Source organism: Sus scrofa, chromosome 11 (assembly GCF_054392235.1).
Source record: "Sus scrofa isolate SSC_HxYL_T2T_F1_AM1 chromosome 11, Sscrofa_HxYL_maternal_Yorkshire_Landrace_v2.0, whole genome shotgun sequence".
Classification (NCBI taxonomy): Eukaryota; Metazoa; Chordata; class Mammalia; order Artiodactyla; family Suidae; genus Sus; species Sus scrofa.
The window spans coordinates 85,667,502-85,688,146 of NC_139393.1; the positions used below are offsets into that span (position 1 = coordinate 85,667,502).

The 20,645-nt window shown below is 64.9% G+C and overlaps 1 protein-coding gene across 31 annotated transcripts in view; it reads left to right on the forward strand.

Moving 5' to 3' along the window:
• The window catches only part of MCF2L (MCF.2 cell line derived transforming sequence like), a 97,442-nt gene that overhangs the window by 39,785 nt on the left and 37,012 nt on the right, over nt 1-20,645 (forward strand). For 26 of the 31 annotated variants that reach the window (XM_084982347.1, XM_021065972.2, XM_084982351.1 and 23 more), the window contains 2 exons: nt 12,469-12,552; nt 15,216-15,330. In XM_084982347.1, coding sequence (XP_084838473.1) covers nt 12,469-12,552; nt 15,216-15,330 — 199 coding nt within the window. Of the gene's footprint in view, nt 1-2,030; nt 2,120-2,596; nt 2,778-5,482; nt 5,825-12,468; nt 12,553-15,215; nt 15,331-20,645 lie in introns of those variants that run through there. The other 5 variants (XM_021065958.2, XM_084982355.1, XM_021065970.2 and 2 more) reach the window with 3 other exon arrangements.

Consider the following 20,645-nt stretch of genomic DNA (forward strand, 5'->3'; position numbering starts at 1 on the left):
CCTCCGTGTGGCCCCCGCGGGCCTCCCTGTGACTCTGTCCTCTTTCCGCCCCTGGTCCCTGAGGCCAGCACGGAGAGCGTTAGGGCACCTGTGGTGGGACTTTCTGCACAGTCACTGTGCAGCAGGAGACACCAGCCAAGAGTCAGCATAGAGAGCGGGCCTGGAGCACAGCCCTCTGTGACCCCCGACAGGCCACCCCGAAACGGCTGGGCTGTCCCTGCCTGACGGGGTCAGCAGATGCACTAAACTAGCTGGAGCGCAGGGCACGGAAGTGCAGGAAAATTCCTGTCCAGTGGTGTCCAGAGGGAAGGCGGCTGGGCGGCCCTGAGGGACGAGGGACTGGGGGTGCAGCCCTGGACAGTGATCAGGCACCAGAATCGGGTCGAAGTCACATCTGAGGGACACTGGAGAGAAGCGGCTACCCTGGCTAAGGTGCTGTGGTCCAGCTGGGCCCCGTCCTGGGCTCACGGCACTGCCGCAGTGGTGCCGGACTGCAGGGTGGCAGGTGGTTGGGTCTTTGTTGCTCTGGGGCTACGTTTGGCCCCTGATTTCACGTGTCCCATCTGGGGCTGCCCATGACTACGTGCACCTGGCAGAAACCAGTCCTTCCCACGAGAGGCGGTCAGACCTCCTGATTGCCTTGGCGCTAGAACCCACAGACCGGGGTCGGTCGGAGCCCGTATCCAGCGCACGTCCGCAGCCTCTGTGACCCCCACGTCACAGGAAGCACGTGTCTGAGGTGTGCGGGCTCAGGGCCAGCCAGGCGCCTCGGTCTGGAGCTCCTGGCCGCGGGCAGGCGGGGGAACCCAAGGTGCGGAGGGAGCGGCCGCAGCAGCCGTGAGCCTGCACCCTTCACCCAAGGGGCCATGTGACCCGGGCCACAGCCTGGTGGCTGCCCTCCTGGCACGTGCCATGACCACATGCCCACATCCCCTCATCTTTGGCTGGCTCTCAACTCTGGCCCAGAGGGCGCCTTGGGTTGAGGACGAGGAAGAGACGTCCTTCCAGGGTCCGAAGTACGTGGACAGGGCTGAGCGCCGGCGTGGGGGGCGCTCGTGGGGGTGGGCGGACCCACCTGCCTTCACAGGAGACTGTAGTCCAGGCTCCAGACCAAACCAGGGGCATTGGGGAAGCCTCAGGGTGGGTAACAGGGTCCAGAGGGAGGGACTGCGTGGGGCCTGGGATCGGGCGGGACCCATAGACCCCGAGCCGGGACCTGGGACCTGGGGGTGGGCAGGAGGGGGTGTCTTCCACGAGCACTAGTTTAAGACTCGAGTGGGCAGCCGCAGACCCGCTCGCTGGGTACAGGGAAGCGTGGTGCCCCCATGAGCTGACTGCTTCCCCGGGGCCCAGCTGCCCACGAGCCCTCGCCTGGTGGCCGCCCAGCCTCCCTTCGAGTCCCGGGGTTAGTGGCACGTGGCCCAAGGACAGGGCTCCAGCATGCCTTGCTGGGGTCACAGTGTTTTGTGGCTGGAGCTGGTGTGGAAGCCCGGGAGGGATGGGCAGTGGTGTCCAGCCAGGAGGGACCCCCGTGCTGGGTCAGCTCCTCAGGGCCTCCCGTCACCCCAAAAAGCTGCTTCTTGTCCTGTGACCACAGGTTGACCTTGGGGGCAGGGATGGTGTGGTCAGCTGAGAAGAGCCGAGTGGACGGGGTGCAGGACCCAAGAAATAGGGCGGAGCCTCAGGGGCGGGGGGGAAGGGGACGGTGACAGAACATGGAGGGGAGGGGGAGGAGACAGAGAGGACGGGGAGGATTTGGCAAGGGGACAGGGAGGGGACGGTGACAGAATATGGGACGGGGAGGGGACAGTGACAGAACATGGGACGGGGAGGGGACGGTGAGGACAGGCAGGGGCTGGTGGCCAGCAGGCATGAGGAGGACCGCTGTGTCCAGCTTCCCTGCCGCCCGAGGTTTGCTGAGCAGGGACACCTGTCTCACTGTTGCCATGACGATGAAAGAGGGCCAGGTGGGGAGGGAGGCCTCAGCAAACAAGGCGCACCTGTGCGTCAGGGCCAGCCCCTCCCACTTTGTCGCCTGTGGTTGTGGCTGGAGAGCTTGGCGCCTTGGTCCTGCTCTCTGCATGGCCGGGGGTCTGGAGCCTACTAGAAGGTTCTACAGGTATTTCTCTAGGGTTCGAGGGAATGCAGTTTCGCCTGCAAGGAGCCTGTCGGATGCCTTGGCCAGCGCCTCTCGCCTCCCTGACAACGAGGGCCTGTTGCCGGGTCCTGCGCTTGTCCAGGACCAGCTGGGGAAGGCAGGTGCAGCCAGGGTGCGGCCGGGCCCACCGTCTGGCTCGCACGGTGCTGATCACGCTGTGTCCTCAGCATCTTGTGACCTAGATGCACTTTCTCGGGTAAACACGCCCATCACAGCGGCGACTCTAGCTAAGGAAGCCCCTGCGGGTCACAGGGACCCTGGACCTCCCTGTGCGCCAGCTCCTGGGGGCAGAGGCCTGCCCTCCTCTTGGGCAAACAGCCTTCAGGCCAGAAGCCGTTTCTTTCTTTCTGTTTTGGACGGAAGCATAGTTGGTTTCCGGTGCTGCGTTCGTTTCCGCCGCGGAGCAGAGCGCACATTCCCGTCCACGTTCTCTTCCAGGGAGGCTCATCCCAGGGTGTTGACTCCAGCTCCCTGTGCTGGACGCAGGACCTTGTCCTTTATCCGTCCCACGTAAACCAGGTTGCCTTTGCTGATCCCAAGCTCCCAGTCCGTCCCTCTGCCACCCTCACCCCTGGAACCAAGGCTGTTCGCCACATCTGAGTCTGTTTCCGTTTCATAGGTAAGTTCAGTTGTGTCATTCAAAAAAAATTTTTATGGCCACACCCGAGGCACATGGAAGTTCCCGAGACCGGGATTGAATACGAGCTGCAGCTGCAGCCACATCAGACCCTTTAACCCACTGCGGCTGAACAGGGATCAAACCCGCACCTCCATAGCAACCCGAGCGTCTGTAGTTAGATTCCTAACCCACTGCACTGCAGTGGGAACTCCTGTGTCATATTTAAATTTCACGTATAAGTGATGTCATGTGGTATTTGTTCTCTATCAGACTCACTTCACTTAGTACGAGATTCTCTGGTTCCATCCATGTTGCGGCAAATGGCATTATTTTGTTCTTTTTTATGGCTGAGTAGTATTCCATTGTGTGTATATGTACCACAGCTACCTAATCCAGTCCTCTGTTGATGGACATCTGGGTTGTTTCCTTGTCTTGACTGTTGTGAGTAGTGCTGCAGTGAACCCAGGGCTGCAGGCATCTTTCTCCAACTATAGTTTTCTCCGGATGGAGGCCCAGGAATGGGACTACGTTCCCACCAGCAGTGTAGGATGGTCCCTTCAGAGGCCCTTTCTTCACTCACCGGCCACCCCTGCAAGGCCCGTGTCTGCCTGGGCCCATGGTCGGCAGCTCCCAGGTTCCTGCAGGACCGCCAGGACCACGTCCTCCCTTCCCTGCTGTCTCTCCTGCTGCGGCTTCTTGCTCCTTCTTGCACTGGTTGCGTGCGTGCCTGTACTGCTGGGTGAGGCCGTATAAAATTACCCTTTCTGAAGGTCAAAAGGTTTGAACATCTGCAGAATCACCTGACCTGACACCTCGAGGACGCTGAAGCGAATACATCCTGGCCCAGCCCTGGCTCCATACTTGGGGCACGGGGCCTGGGCGAGCTTGGGGGCCTGAGCTGGCTCCACGGTGCATCTGCCGAGGGGAGGTGTGACGAGGTCTGGGACTTGGCCCGTTTTCGAGGCAAGTGACCAACTGACCATCAGCTGATCAGGGCTGATGTTACAAACCCCTCACCCCTTGCAGCGAGCTGCCCACCAGCCTAAGAGCCCCGTGTTGGGTGTGTCTGGGCTCCACTCTGGGCTCCGGCTCAGCTGCCCCAGTGCCGTGTGTCCGGCAGGCTCTCCAGGGCACTGGCTACAGAGCCGTCCCCAGAGCAGCCGTCAGCCCCGCGACTTCGGGGAATGTGTGTGCGCCCTTCGTCCCCTTGCTTTTCGAACCCCCCGCCCCGTGCGTGGCCCACTCTCCAGAGCACAGCACCGGGTGGACGTGAAAACCAGGGATCGGAACGCATGGTCCTGAAACTGTCAGCGCAGTGAGAAAACCCCGGTGGGCTGCGAGGGGGAGGCAGCCCCGGTCTGGGGTGGAGGCTGTGGCCCAGGGCCACGTGGGGAACCAGTGGGTACGCAGGCATGGGAGCAGAGACCCCAGGCCCTAGAGAGCCGCCCAGGTGGACCTGTGGCCCTTCCTGCCCCAGCCTGAGTTGCTGTGGGCACGTCCCCTGGGCAGGTGGCCAGGAGCGCCAGGCAAATGTGGCAGCCCCTCCAGACTCGGGATGTGAGCGAGCTTCCCCGGCAGAGACCCGCCGTGCCGTCCCCTGCGCCAGCAGGTGGCCCTGGCTCAGTCTCAGCGGCCATGTGGCTGCTGTCGCCTCCTGAGAACAGAGCCTGCATGTGGTGTGACTGCCCGAGAGACACGCGGTCTTGGCCTCAGAGAGACTGCGGCGGCACAGACACGGGGCATGGAAAGAGGGGGGCAGGGGGCGGCTTCCGTGCCCTCCCTCTGCCGCGTCCTTGGTGAAAACCACGCACTCCTGGTGAAAGCGAGTCGGGTCCCTGAACGATCCCCTCTTGGGCTGTTGGTCACTCCCTCAGCAGGCGTCCACCAGCAAGGTAGAGGCACGAGGTGTCCCTGGAGCTCCTGGGGCAGGAGGGCCAGCCTTGGCCGTGTGGCCTGTGGGTCCAAGAGGTCGGACCACAGCCGCCCCGAGGGTGACTCTGGAGGCTGTGCTCAGGACGGGATCTGCCCGTGCTGTGAGCGTCAGGCGTGAGCACCCGATCTGCCCGGTGTTCCCGGGGTGACGGCACAAGGGCTGTGCCTGTGGGATTCGTGTGCTCACGTCAGTGGGAGGCCGCAGAGGAGCCAGGGAGACGCAGGAACCGTCCAGCAAAGACTGGGTCAGACCCAGAGCTGCGCGACAGACCACGGGCGTGTGGATGCGGTGCGTCAGCCGCCACAGGGACCCGAGCCCCCGGCCTGAGCCGCAAGCGCCACAGCCTCCACTCGGGTTCGCGGCCGGGGCCCAGGCTGGGTGCGAGCACGTCCGCGACGTGTTCCCGGGATGGAGAGGACAGGCCGTGTTCGCGGCCGCCCAGCCAGCCCTGGCCCAGCCCACGGTCGGCTCCTGGCTGGACCCGCCCCTCGGGTCCTTCCCGGGAGAGCAGCCTGGCGTCCTCTCCTCGGAGTCCCCCCAGAACCAAACCCTGCATTTTAATGAGGTCCCCCGGGACCCCCTCGCCCGTGGCCACGCCCCCTTGTCACATTTTCCTTGTTCTTGCCCCCCGGGGGCGGCGCTCCGAGGTCTGGCTGTCAAGGACCTGCCGGCACCCAGCACGGCGCACGCAGCCCCGCGGGAAGGGCCTCCGGGCAGCGCCGCCGGGTCCAGGCAGCCGTGCGCCCTCCCCGCCCTCCGCCGCCGGCTTAGTGGAGACGCGCTGCGCGGGGCCCGCGGGGGCTGGGAGGGCGGCCGCGGGAGGGAGCGACGCCGCGGGAGCCCCGCCACCCCGTCCCGCGGTGAACCGGCCGCGGCTGCGGCCTCGGGGCGAAGCCGAGGCCCCGGGGAGAGCGGGGAGCGCGGCCCTCGCGCTCTGGGCGGGCGGCGCAGACATGGGGCCCGGCCGCCTCCCTTTGTGCGCCCAGCACCGGCGTTCCGGGAGGCAGGTCGCCGCCTCCTGACGCGGCCGCGGGCGACAGCATGACCTTAAGCCTCCTCTCCCTGCTGGCGCGGGACCTCTCCGCGCTGTGGCTGCTTCTGAAGACCCGCACAGGTGCGCCAGCCGGCGGGGGATGGTGCTCGAGGGGGAGGGGACCTTGGGGGGACAGGGGACCTGGGCTGCGGGCTGGGCGCGAAAGGAAGCCTCCCGGGTGGGCATGCGGGCGTCTCCCCTTCCTTGCCTGTCCTGTCCTCGCTCCCATCCCTGTCCTCCTCCCTGGAGCTCAGTCCCCAGCTCACCCAGGGCCGCTCCTTTGTTCTAGAGAGGGACATGGGGGCGGGGGGGGGGGGGGGGGCGGTGCTGTGCCCAGCGGAGCGGGGGGTGGGGGTGCCCTGGGCGCCCGTGGACGCAGGGCTGGGCAGACGGGGTGCCTGGCTCCGTGGGCCTCCCCTGGGTGGCCTCCCCTACCTGCCCGGCTGGGGGAGGGTCAGGGGTCTGAGAACAAAGACGGGCCCAGGAGGGACGCCTGGTCTCCCTCCCGAGTCCCTGTAGGAGGCTGGGAGTCATCGTCCTAGTACGTTTTTCCAGTAGGTGCTTCTGCCAAGGATTGATGAATAATTCATTAAATAAGCGTTTTGTAAATTTTAATGAATCAGCCGCACCTTAGCTTTTGGTGTGTGAAGTTTCTGATTTTGTAACAAGGAGACTGTTGTGTGGGGGGGGTGCGTGTGTGTGGGGGGGGTGCGTGTACACATGCGTGTGGGGTGCATTTACATGTGTGTGCGTGGTATGTGTGCATGGGGGATACGTGTGTGTGTGTGTATGGGGGTGCGAATGTGTGCGCACGTGGGGGGGTGCGTATGCGTGTGTGTGAGCATGCGTGGGGGGGTTCATGTGAGGCGTGCGTGGGCATGTGTGCACGTGGGGGTGTGTGCGCGCATGTGTGTGTAGGGTGAGTGGTGAGACCCTGGCGCTGGGAGCGCCCAGGCATCCAGGTTGGAGCCTCTGTGGCTCGCGTCTACACCCGGACGTGAGCTCTTGTGTGTTTGCTTTGTGATGGAGGGAGCACCTTGGCGACTGGACTGGAAGGTCCCTAAGTGGACTCCGGATTCGGGGGCTGCCCTGGCATCTGCTGGGGTCCCTCCTGCTGCCGCCGCGTGGTCTTACTGTGTGCGACCCTCCCTGTGGCCTTGCGGTCACTGCAGACGCTGCTCCTCACCAGCTCCGGCTCTTTGCACTTTCCTGTAAAAATCCCAGGTGTTCCTCCCTTTTAAGATGAATGAGCTCTCGGATAAATGGGCTTGGAGGGCTTCTTCCCTCACCACCCCCCACCCCGCCACCCCCGGTCGCTAGAATCAACCTGCTGTTTTCCTGCCAAAAAAAGCATTTGTCCAGTTTCCCAGAGTTGTTTACCCTGTGATGTAAACTCCTTCGGAGAAGCTGTGGAACACCTGCCGAGGGGGCCCGTTACCTGCTGTGCTGACCTTCATTAGCGCCTGCTGTTTACAAACAAGGTCACTCCTCAGGCTGCTTTGGGAGGAGGCGGGAGGCTGGCGCTGCTGAGCTGGAAGCTGGGCCTCAGCAGACCGCTCTGCAGATGAGGGCAGCGTGGCGAGCCCAGGCTCCATCCCCCTCAGAGGCTGAGCCTCTCTCCCAGGCCGCGGCGTCAGGGCCTTCTGTCCTGTCACTCGTGAGATCAGTGAGGGACGTGCTGTATTCGATGCGACGCTGCCAGCCAGACCCCTAGCCCCTCTCGGCCGCTCCCCTCCTTTCTCCCGCCCTGTCTCCGTCTCTCTCTGTGTCTCTCTCTGTCTCTGTCTCTGTCTCTCTGCTCTTCTCCGTCTCCCGTGTTGTTGGTCCCTGAAGGGCCTGAGCCTGTTAGGGAGCCTCCTGGGTGAGGCCCATGAGCTGACCCCGGGTGTCATTGTGTCTGGGGACATGTTTGGGAAAAGGTTAATGTGGTTCCATGGTTGGTCTTAGATTCATGGAGTTGCCGGTGCTAGAAAGTGGGGTTCAAGTGCACGTCTCCCGTCGGCAGGGGGTCGGAGGGCTCCTGGGATCCCTGGGGAGCTTGGTGGGTGTTGGGGCCGCGCTGCCTCCCTCGTGGCCTGTCTTGTGGGCCGCGACCGAGGGCAGATCTGGAGGTGCCCTGCGCGGCCCTGCCCACCTTCTGCCCTCAGAGGAAGAGTGGCCGAAGGAGGTGGAAGCCCCTGAGCCTTCCCAGAGGCATTGTTTTCCTGCTGTGGATGAGTGCTTATTTTAAAAAAAAGCTATCAAAAATCTCCTTTTTTCCAAACAGCAGTGTGTATCTCTGGGGTGTGTGTGTCTCTGTGTGTGCTGTGTGGTGTGTGTGCAGCGTGTCCAAAACGTGTCAGCCACACCTGCTACTTTGAAGGCAGTGGAGGTGCAGAGGCCCAGAAGGCCGCGAGGCTGCTGGGTGCGCCAGCTCCCACGACCCCAGCCCCATTCCAGCTCAGCCGGCCCAGGGCAGGGGCACGGGGGCCCGCGGGCCGCGTGGCTCCGCCCGCCGCGGTGTCACCTCCGGGGCTTCGTGGGCGATGACCTGCCCTGTGCGGGCGACCCGGTCCGGGCAGGGAGAAGGTCACGAGGAGGAGCCGCGCGGACGGTGAGGGTTCCCAGATACCCCGCGCGGGGACTCCACGCGGCCCCCACCCCGATGCAGCGGCTTGGAGGCTTCAGCCACGACCCCCCACCCCCTGGTCCCCCCCCCCAGCTTGTTTCCTGGCCCACACGTGGCGTCTGGGGCTCTGGGTCCTGTCACCCGACACTTGGAGACGGACTTCGGAGACCTTGTCGCCACATCTGGGTTTCCGAGCGCACACGGCGCGCACGCAGCCCCACGGCCGGGGCAGCAGCGGGTCCTCCGCTGAGTGAAACAGGAACGTGGGCCTGGCATGGGAATTTCGGCCGAGGAGGTCCCTGCAGTCCCTTGGCCTCTGCCCCGGGTTGACTCGTCGTCTCGCATGGGTGATGCCTGCGGCCGGGAGGACCCCGCCTGCAGGGGGTCCGTGAGGAGAGCGGGCGAGAGACCCCGGGCGGCCAGGCGGGAATTAGCAACGCACGGGGCGGCCGACCCCGCCCGGAGCACCGGGCCACAGGCACAGAGGAGGCCCTGCCCATGCAGGCCATCCCTTCAGGTGCTCCACGGTCCCAAGGCCCCTTGTCGAGGGGCCCCCCAGGCCCCAGCTGCAGGCCCCCGTGCCATCCCAGCACGGGGCCCCAATCCCAGCTCCACCCAGGGCAGCCCGGCTCTGCGAAGGGAGGGGCAAGTGGTGCGGCACCCGCTCCCCCCCAGCACTCTCTGGTCCACAGCTCAGGTGAGACCCTGGGCTGGGCCCTGCGGACCCGAGCCGCTTGGAGAGGCCCCAGTCAGGTCACGCGGGGCTGCGCTGGCAGCTGTGCCTGCTGTGTGCCCAGCGGGGTGGCCATGTGGCCCGGCCGCCCTGCCTGCTCTCAAAGCTGAGGGGCAGGGAGGGGACCCGCCACACGTCCAGGCGAGGCCTCTGTGTGTTGATTCTACACAAGCCTCGCCCAGGCCCCCAGGAGCTTCACCCCCACGCAGCCTGAGCTGCAGACACACGGGTGTGGGCTGTGGCCTCGAAGGATGCAGGTCTGCGGTCTGCCCGTGGGAGGCTCTTGGGCCTCGTCTGCACAGATGGTGCCCACAGCTGTCCCACGGGGCTTCCTGGGCTCCGCCCAGGGTCCCCCCTTGCACCCACGCAGGGGAGACCCCTTGGTTCCTGCTGGGTCTCGCGGGATGTGGGAGCCGAACCCTTGGTGGGGATGCTGCGTCTTTTCCTAAGGAGCCTTTTATTTTAAAATACGTGAGGATTCGCTGTCCGAGATTAGGAAATCGGGGAGAACATGAGTGAACTGAGTTAACTATGTGTTGCATGTGCTGTGAAAGGTTCGTGCTAAGCCAGTGGCAGAAAACCCGTTCAGGACGCCCAGAAGGGGCTGTGGGGAGGATTCAGCCCCAGGCAGGCCAGGTCTCCAGCCGCCTGAGCGGCTGACCCCCGGGGCGCCGTCGACGCTGAACAGCCGCAGAGTCGTCTCTCCCGCCCCGCGGAGGACTCTGGGAGCCGACCGGTCCCACCCTCGGGGTCATCTCTCCGTCCCTCTGCACACGCGCTGCTCTGGTTTGGAGGGTCCTGCGCGGGGCGCCGGGGGTGGGGTCCTGCCCCCGTGAGCTGGTGCAGCCACCCCTCCTCCCGCCGTGGGCTTGAAGGGCATCACTGCTGTATTTTGATGGAAGATAAACAAAAGCCTGGGGTGTGGACGTGCAACCGTGTGTAAACGCGGAAGGGAATTAGCTCGTAATAGCCTCAGCAGCCTCGCCGCCCGGGCCTCTCAGCGGCCCACCCTCCTCACGCTCCCGCCTCCCCTCAGCGAGATCCAGGGTCACTGGCAAGACAGGGACCTGCCTCCAAACCCAGGCTCCAGGCTCCCGCGGGTGCAGTGGGGCTCCCTGACTGGACCTCCGCCACCTGGACACACGTTCTGGGGTCCCAGGCGCTCTGGCCCAGTCCCCGCGTGCGTTCCCCGCCTAAGGCTGCAGGAGCAAGGGTCCAGGCCAGAGGCCCTTCCCATGGACGCGAGGGCTAGACACTACCTGCTCTGCACACAGAGTCCTCCTGGAACAAAGCAGATCCTCCGTCCGTTTGCGAGAGGGAAGAAGTCTGCTAGGGAGTCTGACTCTGCGTCCGGGCGAGAAGGTGCAAAGATGAAGGAGCCCCTGGGTCCCAGACAAGGCAGGGTCCAGGGGACGGCGTCAGCATAGGCTCCTGCAGGTGGGGTTCCTGCCCCTCTGTCCCCGTAGAACTGAGCTGGGCCCCAGGACGGCTGAGACACCGTGAGCCCAGCAAGGGGTAGTTCCCACTGGCCCCCGAGCGGGTGCAGCGTCTGTCCCCTGCAATGCTCAGACAGAGTGGCCTTTCCAGATGGGCTCCCGTGCCAGGGGACAGGGTTGGCTGGCAGGCCCCCAGCCCCCACCCCTGCAGGGGGGCAGAAGGGAAGTGCTGGCCTCTGCCCTGTACCCTCTGACCCTCAGGGTAATTGCCTGGAGACTCCGCAGAGTCTGGCGACAGGAGCCTGGAACTGGTGGTTATCTGTGCGGCATTGTGCTCGCACAGAGCTGGCCTTTGCTGACCCTCGTGCTGAGCTGGCGGGCAGGGCGACCCCGCTTCCTGGCCAGACCTCTGATGGACGGGCGGCCGGATGCGTACACGGGGCAGGCTGGGCACCCCCCTTCCTGCTAGGCCAGCGGTCGCCTGCAGCTTGAACGCACGATTTAACGCAGGGCCTCAGGGCCTCGGTGGGAATGAAGAAGTGCGTGGAAGGGACGCCAGCGTGCCTGCCGTCCGCGGGAGGGTCACATGGCCAGCGGCACACGTCCCCACCTGCGTGCAGGCTGGAAACAGCCCTGGGAGGGGCGGCCAGTGAGCGTTTGGGATAACTGAGTTTGGGACAGTCCATGGGCACAATGCACACCCCGCATGAAGGAGCCCTGCTTTTGAACCTTAACTGGGGAGTTTGAGCTCAGGCACGATATTAGATTGGTTTTGCTCCCAGCAAGTCCACAGGGTCAGCAGCCTACACCCACGGGGCCTGTGGCAGGCGGAGTTCTGGGAGCAGCCTGTGTGCAAGTCCACCCACTTTGCCGAATTCGGCAGACTCTAAATGAAGCTCTGGGGAGGCATCTGAGCTTCGATGGCTCAGCCCAAGCTTCGAGCTCCTTCCCTGGGCTCAGGCAGCCGTGGGGGCCACGGGCGGTGAGGGCTGCAGGATGCTGGGGCCCCGCCAGGCTCGAAGCCGGGAGAGGCCTTCAGAAGAGCAGACATGTCTGCTGGGAGCTGAGTGAACCTGGACCAGCAGGCGGAGATGGGGAAAGTCACCGAGGGGACAGCCTGGGCAGAGGCCGAGAGGCTGGCAGGACCTCAGCCCATCGGGAACTCGAGGAATGTGGGGGCAGCCCGTGGCTGGAGAGGATGGTGGCGGCGGCGGGGGGTGGGGGTGAGGCCACAGCGCCTCCCTGGAACCAAGTTCACGTGGACAGTGGCCAAGCCAAGGGACGGTGACCCTGTCACAGAACGTGCAGGGTGGTCAGTGGAAGCAGCTCTGCCCTCGCACACGCAGACTCACCCTCTGCCATCCACAAGCTGGACACGGAGCAGAGGCCAGGCCATGGCAGCAAGGCAGCAAGGTCAGGACGCACGGGGTGGGCTGGCAGAGGAGCCACCCTGAAGACCCTGTTTCTGGTCGATGACTCCAGGCTGTGCCCTCCCCCCCCATCTAGCATTTGCAGCCTCTTCGGGATCAGTGTCAGACAGGGCGAGGCCCGGCGTCCGTGTCGGACCCGCGGCGGTGGCCAGGTTTCTGCTCTGACAGCAGGTGAAGGCTCAGGGGCGGCGCTCACAGGCCACAGTGGGTCTGCCCCCAACCGCTGGTGTTGGGGGCCAGTCCCCCAGCTCCCAGCCCTGCTCCACTTCCTGGGCCCCCTCCGCCTGCCTGTCCCCCCTTCCCTCCCCCTCCCTCGTCTTTCTCTCTGCCTCTGACTCATGCATTTAAATACTAGTGCATCACCAGCCTTTTCTGCTCTGAGAGAGAAAGCAGGTTTCTGCCCTGGAAGCTGCAATCCTTGGGTCCCCTCGGTGTCTGCGGTGGGGCTGACCCGGGCGGGGCGTGCGGGGCGGCGTCCCCGAGTCACAGCGTGTCCTTCTGCCCCACTCTCCCCGCAGACGAAATCATGCACCAGGACCTCAGCCCGCTCTGTGCAGCCGACATCCAGGAACAGCTGAAGAAGCGCTTTGCCTACCTGTCTGGTGAGTGCAGGGCGGGGCAGAGTGTGGGCGTCTGCTCAGGCAGGTGGTTGGCCTCCCTGGGCCTCGGGACCAGGTTGGGGGGCTGGGGACATCCAGGGGCTGCTGTCTGCTCTGCGGCACACGGATTCCCGTGACAAGGAGCCCCGGCCAGTCGGCCGGCACCAGCCAGACGTCACTGGGTCCCCAGGGGGCTGCATCCTCAGTGCTCCTGGCTGCCCCCTGGATTCCAGAGCCTTCAGGGACAGGGGAGTAGGCACAAGTGTGGCACAGCTGCCTTCTTGCAGCACCCAGGGCCGGGGGTCTGGCTTCTGCAGCTCTGTCGGCTGGAAGAAGGCCGTGGGGTTCAAGTGATGAAGGCAAGGGGCTGGCACTGCCCTGCCAGCCTCTCCTGGGGTCACTTTGTGTCCCCGGCCCCTGTCCACCGGCCACCTTCCCCTGGGGCCCAGGTTCTGCCTCTGCTCCATGAGGACATCCTGCTGTTCTGTCCTGCCTGTCCAGCCGCTGGACATGCTGGCGCCTTGTGCTGCAAAGGCGTGACCACTGCAGGAGGGCCCTGCCCAGAAACAGCATGGTCACCCTCGGTTGAGCCGACCTGCCTGCTAAGGCCACCATGTGCCGGGGGCCCTGCGGGCGAAGTCTCACATCCTTCTCTCCTGCCTGCCTGCTGTCCCCCTGGTGCCAGAGCTGCTCCCCAAGCCGGGCCCTGTGTGGCTCTGGCCCATGTGCCACCCAGCGTGCACCCATGCGTGGCTCGGGAGGAAGGAGAGAGTGCAGGGCTTCCTTCAGAGAAACCAAAGTCCCCCACGAGACGGGTCCCAGCCACGGCAGCGAACTCATGGCCTCGACCTTTCTCCGGGTGGTCACGTCGCACCTCCAGAGCAGACCCAGGACACCCCGACCCCAGACCCGCCTCTCCCGTTATTCGGAGGCGGAGGACGCTCAGGAGGGCTCTGCAGGAGCTGCCTCAGGGGCTGTAAGGCCACGGTGCGTGGGGCCGACAGACCCCTGAGCCCTCAGAGGCCCAGGCCCTGCACGAAGGGTGCCCAGGACCAGGGAGGCGATGTGACAGTTTCCCGTGCTGGCCTGGGCAATGGAGGGGTGCCGGGGGAGACCCCAGTCCTGCAGCTGTGGATGCTGGATGCTGCCAACCCAAAGGAGCCTGGAGGACGATGCCGGGCCCGGGGGGCTCACAGGCCAGGCCTGGATCTCCGCCAGCGAGGCCCGGGGCAGAGAACCTCCGAGCCAGCCTCGACGCCGGCCTGCAGATGGAGAGCTGCCAGGCGGAGCTGGTTCACATCGCCGAGTTTGGGAATCTGTTAGAAGACCCCACGCCTTGAGCTTAAATGTGCACGGCCACCCTGGAGTGTCATGGGTTCTCAGGGACCCCGAGCCCTTCCCAAGCAGAGGCCGGAGCCCCACGGCCCCTCCGTACATGCGGACACCTCCCGTTGTCATGGTGCCACTGCCCGCCTGGCCCAAACAGCCATCACCCTGCGCCAGGGGTGCCTGAGCGGGACGGTTGGTGTGGGGGCTTCTCAGCCCTGTACCGCAGACATTTGTGGCTGAACAGCCCCCCGTGGAGCTGACCCACCCTGCAGCACCCTCCCCTCCACCCACTGGAGGCCAGCAGCCCCACCCAGAGTGACCCCCAGAGCTGTGCACATGGCCAGTGGCCACCAGAGCGCCAGGCATGGACAGAGTGAGAAGGCCCGCAGGGTCGGTGGGGCCTGCCCTCGAATCGGGGGCCCCGGGTGTTCGCCCCATCGCGCCATCTGCCACCGGCCGCCTGTGGAGGTTCACCGTAAAATTTCCACCTGCAGGAGTTCATTTCCTTGCTTTGAGCTCTGCGCTGTCACTCGCGTGGTGACCAGCTCCTAAGCGGGAGCTCTGTGGTCTGAGGTGGGCTCAGCTCTGACCTGCAGACCAGCCCTGGGGTCACGTGGCATCGCCCCATTCCCACGATGGCCAGAGCAGGCCGCCAGGCCAGACCCGAGGAGGGAGAAGTGGACCCACCCGGGAGGAGCAGCGGTGGCCGCCTGCAGCCGCCCAGGGGACCGCCTGTGCTGTCCTGGCCTCTGCGCCGCAGCTCCGGGTTGGCTGTGAGGCGGCCCGGATGCGCCCGGCCCTGCTGGCGGCCGACTCGGTGAAGCCGCGCTCACCTCCCCAGAAGCCGGCGCTGCCTGGTGGTTCCTCGTGAAACGTGTCAGGTGCGCCTTCCCTGGGAAACTCCCCTCCACCTGGACGTCTGCCCCCGATGCCGAAGGCTGACTCCTGTCGGAGGGAACCGTCTGTCCTCCCGGGCAGAGGCCGAGGCCAGACTGTAGCCAGAAGGCACAGGCGACGTTCAAATGACCGTCACGTCATCTGCAGAGCTCACACCGTTAGGAGGGAAGCAGGACGCCAGCTTTCTGTCCCCACGTTCCCAGTGACGCAGAAGGGTGCGCAGGGGGCGGGGGGTGCGGGGATGTGCCCGCACAGAGGCCCAGTCGCAGGTGCCTGTCCAGTCCCGCTCACCTCGTCCCACCTGCTTCCATCACCAGCACATGCTCCTCCCACAATAAAAACCTGGAAAGCGCGTCTCTTGGTGCTTCTGGGAAAGGACTGTCCTGCTGAGACTCAGGCGCGCCCCCCGCCCGGCACTAAGTGCTGCCCTCTCTCCCCAGGTGGGCGGGGGCAGGACGGCAGCCCGGTCATCACCTTCCCGGACTACCCGGCCTTTGGCGACGTCCCGGACAAGGAGTTCCAGAATGTCATGACCTATCTCACCAGCATCCCCAGGTGCGTGGGAGCGGGGGCGGTGCCTGTTTTACTGCAAGCGGAACGAGAGCCTGTCCTCCAGGAGGCAGGGAGCCTCCTTTGTGTCCCACGCCGTGCTGGGCAGTGTGGCATCCAGAGCTGAGGGGCGGGGGGCTGGCACCGTGCAGCCCGGGTGTTGCCTCCACACACCCCTCAGAAGGGGTGAGGCTGCAGACCACCACTGGGGATCTCGGTTAGCCCAGGGCACAGCCCAGCCTGGCAAACATCGCTGCTCCTTTCCATGGTCCCAAGAGAGGGCGTGTAGGGAGCAGCCTGCAGCGCGAGGATCGGCCTGGGCGTGGTTGGCACTGTGCCTCCCGCGAGTTTGAGCGCTGGATCAGAGCTCCCCAGGGCAGCTGGTCTAACTAGGAAGCAGACCACTGATCCCTGGCCTCGGAAGCCCTTCACCCCTGTCAGGGTCAGAGGGGGAGGTCACGTGGCAGAGCAAGCTGGGCGCTGCTGCTGGTTGCGTCTCCGACCCTCTCGGTACCCGACTCCCTGGGGCAGGCTCTGGGCAGCTGGGCTGAGGGGAAGGCCGGCCAGTGTCCCGGAGTGGGTAGCCGTCCTCGGAGCCCTTCCTTAAGGGCCCTGGGGGCTTCGCGAGAGGCCTGCGATCCTGCAGTGCCCTACGTCTCTTTTCTCCCTCGGCCCTTGAAATTACGGCCAGGAGGGCGGGTGTCCTTGGACGGGGTCCCTGGACCTCAGGGACATGGCTTGAGTAGGATCACGGGTCTGGAGACTGGCAAGGAGGTGGAGGGGTCCCTCGTGGAATGGCTCTGAGGTGGGTCCTTGGGGTGGAACCTCGCATGGGGCCCAGTGCTTGGCACACCCAGCAGTGAGTGCAGAAAAACTGCAGGGCCCTGGGGAACACGAGAGACAGGCCAGCAGGAGGGCGGCTGCACTCGGCACTGGTTTCAGGGAGTCCAGTGATTCAACAAGGTGGCAGCGGGGCTGTTGGCAGGTTGGGCGCCCCAGGCCCTCTGGCTGGTTCTCCAGAGGGCAGCCTTCGGGCAGCTCCCCAAGAACCACTGCCATGGCCTCTCCCAGGGGTGGGCGTTCCACGTCCAGGAAGGGCATGGCCCTTGTCCTTCCCGTGGCGCCCTCCCCCGACGGCCACCCCCCGACCTGTCTCAAGCTGGGCATTGGAGCTCAGGGCTCAGTGAGATCTGTGGACGCTGCACGCAGAGTGGTCAGAAGTCACTGTCCTCAGTCTAAGCCTGGGAGCTGTGATCAGGGCCGGCCCTGCCCTTCAGTGAAACCTCTGCCAGTTCCGTGTCAGAGACCACAAGGAGGCCAGCAGCCCCTCGCTCCCTCCTGAACCGTGAGTGATAGAGTCAGAGGCTTGAGAGGCGTGCGGAGGGCTCTGTGCCTGCCCTGGGGTCCAGCCCCGGGCCCCCCTTCTCTGCCATCTTCCCACCCCGTTCATGGACCTACAACCCGAAGCCTGAGGTTAGAAGTTGCCAGGAGCTGTGTCTATAGTTAGAGCCACAGTCCCCAGCCCCGGCTGAGTTGGTGGACAGCCCTGGACTCGGTGGCCCGTGGGTGGCCTTGCTTCAGTGGCCACTCAGCACTGGCTGAAAAGCAGGCCTGGGGACCACAGGGGCTGTGCGCCCACCCCCGCCACCTAAAGTGGCTCAGAGGGGTGAGCCCTTCCTTGCCTGTGGTTGGAACCGCAGGTTTTCAGGTCGCTCTCGGCTTGAGAAGGTCAGCGTCGTTCCAGCAGCAACTCAGAAGTGAGGCTGCTCCTGGTTGCCCTCTAGGGTCACCCCCCTTCAGGGGTCCTGCTGGTCCTCGAGCCTCCTGGCCTCAGGCCTTTGCACTTGCTCTGTCAGCCCTGGTCGCTGGAGATGGCCGTTCTCAGGCTGCAGGCTGCCTCCTCCAGGGTGCCCTCCGTCCTGCCTCCCACCCCAGGCCCAGCCCACCGGCCCCCCAGCTTCACAGGCTTACCCGGAATGTCACCGGCACCTGACAGCTCGGTGTTGGTCTGCCTGCTCTGCACGCAGGTCCCCAGAGCAGCATGTGGCCCCTGGGTAAACATTTCCTGGACAAATAGGCTTTGTCCGCCGGTGCAGGCCATGCGGTCTGGCGGGGCGGAAGCTCCCTCTGCACCCCTCATCCGGCACACTTACCCCCTCTCCGGTAGGACCAGCGCCTTGGGTTCTCTTCCGTGTGAGGGTTCTTACCCGGCAGAACGGAGCCTCTCCAAACCCCGATGCCAAGGTCGCACGCGGTCCTGCACGAGCGCGAGGGCAGGAAGCGGGGCTCCCTGTGAAGCTGGGAGGGGAGCACGTCACTTGCGTTTGGAGGGGCTGTGCGGCCGAGGACGTGGCCACCGGGCGATTTGAATGTGTGCGGCCCAGACCCGTGGGCCCCGACTCCGGGGCCCTGTGTGCTGTGACAGTCAGCGTGTGCTTTGTTCGGGCGTCGCCTCCTCCGGGTGCAGGTGCTGGGGTGCGGCCTGCGGACCCGGCGCCCTTTCGTCCGGACAGAAACTCCCACGTGGTACGCGCGCCCCGGTTTCACAGCTCGGAAGGGCCGGCGGGGAGGGCGGGGTCCCCAGGCCGGCAGGGACGGGGTGCACCGTCGCCGGATCCTTGGGGTGTGGTGGGGGTCGGCCTCATGAGAGGGGAGATTTGGGGGACCTCCTAAACAAAAGTGCTCTCGCCCAGTGGCGCGTGCACACTCATGTTTCTAGAAGATGCAGCGCACGTTTAAAAGGTGGGGGCGAAACACTCGGTGTGCGGGTGAAGCCACCGGCCCTGCCCGCGGAGGGTGGGGGAGCCCCTCCCGCGGGAGGCTGCAGACGCTGGGGGCCGCCACCTGGTGGGCACAGCCAGCGATCCTGGCCCAAGTCCCCCGAACCCCTGGAGGCAGGAGGAGGCAGGGAGCTGAGAAAGGGGCTGGGTTTCCCTGCACAGCCCGGTAGCAGGAAGCTAGACCTTTGGGCAGGGGTGCGCCAGGGCTCAGACCTCACCGCAGGGCTGCTTCGAGGGGCTCGTCGTCGCTGACCCTGACCCTTCATCCTTCCAAACGTGGGCTCCCCACCTGAGACCCCCTCAGTTGTACGCGCAAATGATGGGAGCCCCAGTTCGGCTGCTCCAGCTGATGAACAATTGTGGGTCATTTAGAAGCACTTTGGCGCATCAGACGCCCATGGGACACCCGGGCTGGCTTCACACAGGTGCCTGTGACACTGCAGTTCCCTTGGGGCTCCATCGCCACCTGCCAAGCTGGTGTGGGCAAGTTCAGGGCATGTGACGAGTGACCGTGAGCCACATGCCCTGCCCAGAGGGTGGCCGGGACCCTACAGAGCTCGTGGGACGGGCGAGTGGGAGGGAGGGGCTGGGTTGCATCTGGGAGGAGTGGCTGGACACACTTGAGACCCGGCGGGAACAAAGGATGAAACCGTGCATCCGATGTCCCAGTTAAATAGTTCCCGAAGGTGCGGATTGTGAAATAGGACAATCGGAGAGAAAGGAGCCCCGAGGGCGACTCCAGGAGGGAGACCTCCGTGACGGGGGACGGTGCTCGAGGACCCCGGGGGGCCCTCAGTCCCAGGGGCAGGAATTAAGTGTGGCCTGAAGACTGGGGGTGCTGTCACCTGGAAGGGAATGGGCAGGTGGGGCGCTGTTTTGAGCTGTCAGATGGTCTTCAGTGGGGGGCTGCCTCGTCGAGGGCAGGGTCTCGGATGGGGTCTGTCTGGGGACAGAGCAGGGGGCTCCAGCTGGGGGAGGGGTCTCGGGCGGGAGGGGCCTCTGGGCCTGTGGGCCGTGTGAGGCTCCCCAGAGTTGAAAGGTGAGTGGGGGGACGTTCCACCTGCAGCCACTTACGTCACCTCCCCTTCAGATGTCCCACCCAGACTGTTCCCTGGACGGTCACCTACTGATGGGCCAAGTAAGGTGAGGAGGAGGAGGGCGGGGTCCCCGCACCCAGGCCTTGGGGTGAAGGGGAATGCTGCCGGGCGAATCGCACAAAACGCATGGAGAGGGACCTGAGTGGAGGCAGAGACAGGGCACCCACGAGGGGTGGGTGGCATTTTCTTTTAAGGTGAGAGAGAGAACGGCGTGTTTATGCTGATGGAAGTTACCCGATGAGGAAAGCTTGTGACGCTTCTTTCACCCCTGCCTCGCGTCTGAGGGCAGGGCCCTGGGTCCAGCACCAGGCGCACTGCGAGGGAGACACAGAGCTGCCCGGCCGGATGCTCGGGCGCGGGTACACATGGAGGTGCACACACCACACACATGCACATAAAGGCATGTGTACACTTCGCCACGCACGGGCCACACTCGAGCATGGGCGTGAGCACACTGCATACCTGTGCATGCACACCACACACGTGCAGTTTGTATGGACTGCGTGACAGCGGAAAGCAGGGTGCGTGTGGATGGCACAGGGCTGTGAGGCCACTCCTAGGCTCCCAGCCACCCGTTTGGGGACACGCCTGATGCGTTAGTTCTGGGAGGCCCCTGCAGTCAGGCCGTCATGCTCGCTAAGCTTTAGACGCACCCTGGCTGGCAGGGCTCGGCAGCCCCGCCTGCTCACGGTGGCTGTGACTTCCATGCGAGGTTTCAACTGACTCTTGGTTCAAAGATATAAACGTGGCATGAGGTGCACCGAGCAGCTCAAATGTGCCTGCAAGAGCAGAAGCTTTCACGCCGCCCCCTTCCCTCCCCACGGTAACCGCAACTCTGTTCTTGTGCAACCACCCCCCCCCCCCGCAAACAGGGCAGCACAGACGTCCCGCCACAGCCCTTCCTAGTGGACAGCATGTGGCAGGCAAACCTGTGGACAGCGCCCCCCTCGTTCTCCGGTGGCTGCATCCCAGCGTCTGGTGTGGACCAAGCAGGGGAGCCCGGTGGTCGCCTCACCAGCAGCCCTGTTCCCGGCCCAGCGGGTCTGGTCCTACTTGTAGGACCGGACACCTGGCAGCCAGTCCTGTGTGTAAAAGCTCTCAGATGCTCTGGCTGCACAAGCCTTTTTCCGCTTGGGGGCATCGGCGGCTGAAGGGCTGTCCTCACCGCATGCTGTCTGGTGGCCTCACTTAGCCCGTTGCCCCACGTGCTCTGAAGCCCAGGGACCCTTGCCCACTGGGGCGACCTCCTCCACCTGCGTCCCGATCTTGCTCTCCTGGGGGAGCTCATCTCAGATGCCTCCTTTGCTGGAATGATCTTTCTCTGTCTCTGCCATCCAGTAGCACAGCCACTGGTCCCGTGTGGCCATTTAAACTGAAAAATTAAAACTAAGTCCATGTAGAAGCTCAGCTCCTGGGCCAGGCGAGCCGTCCTTCAGTTCCCGGG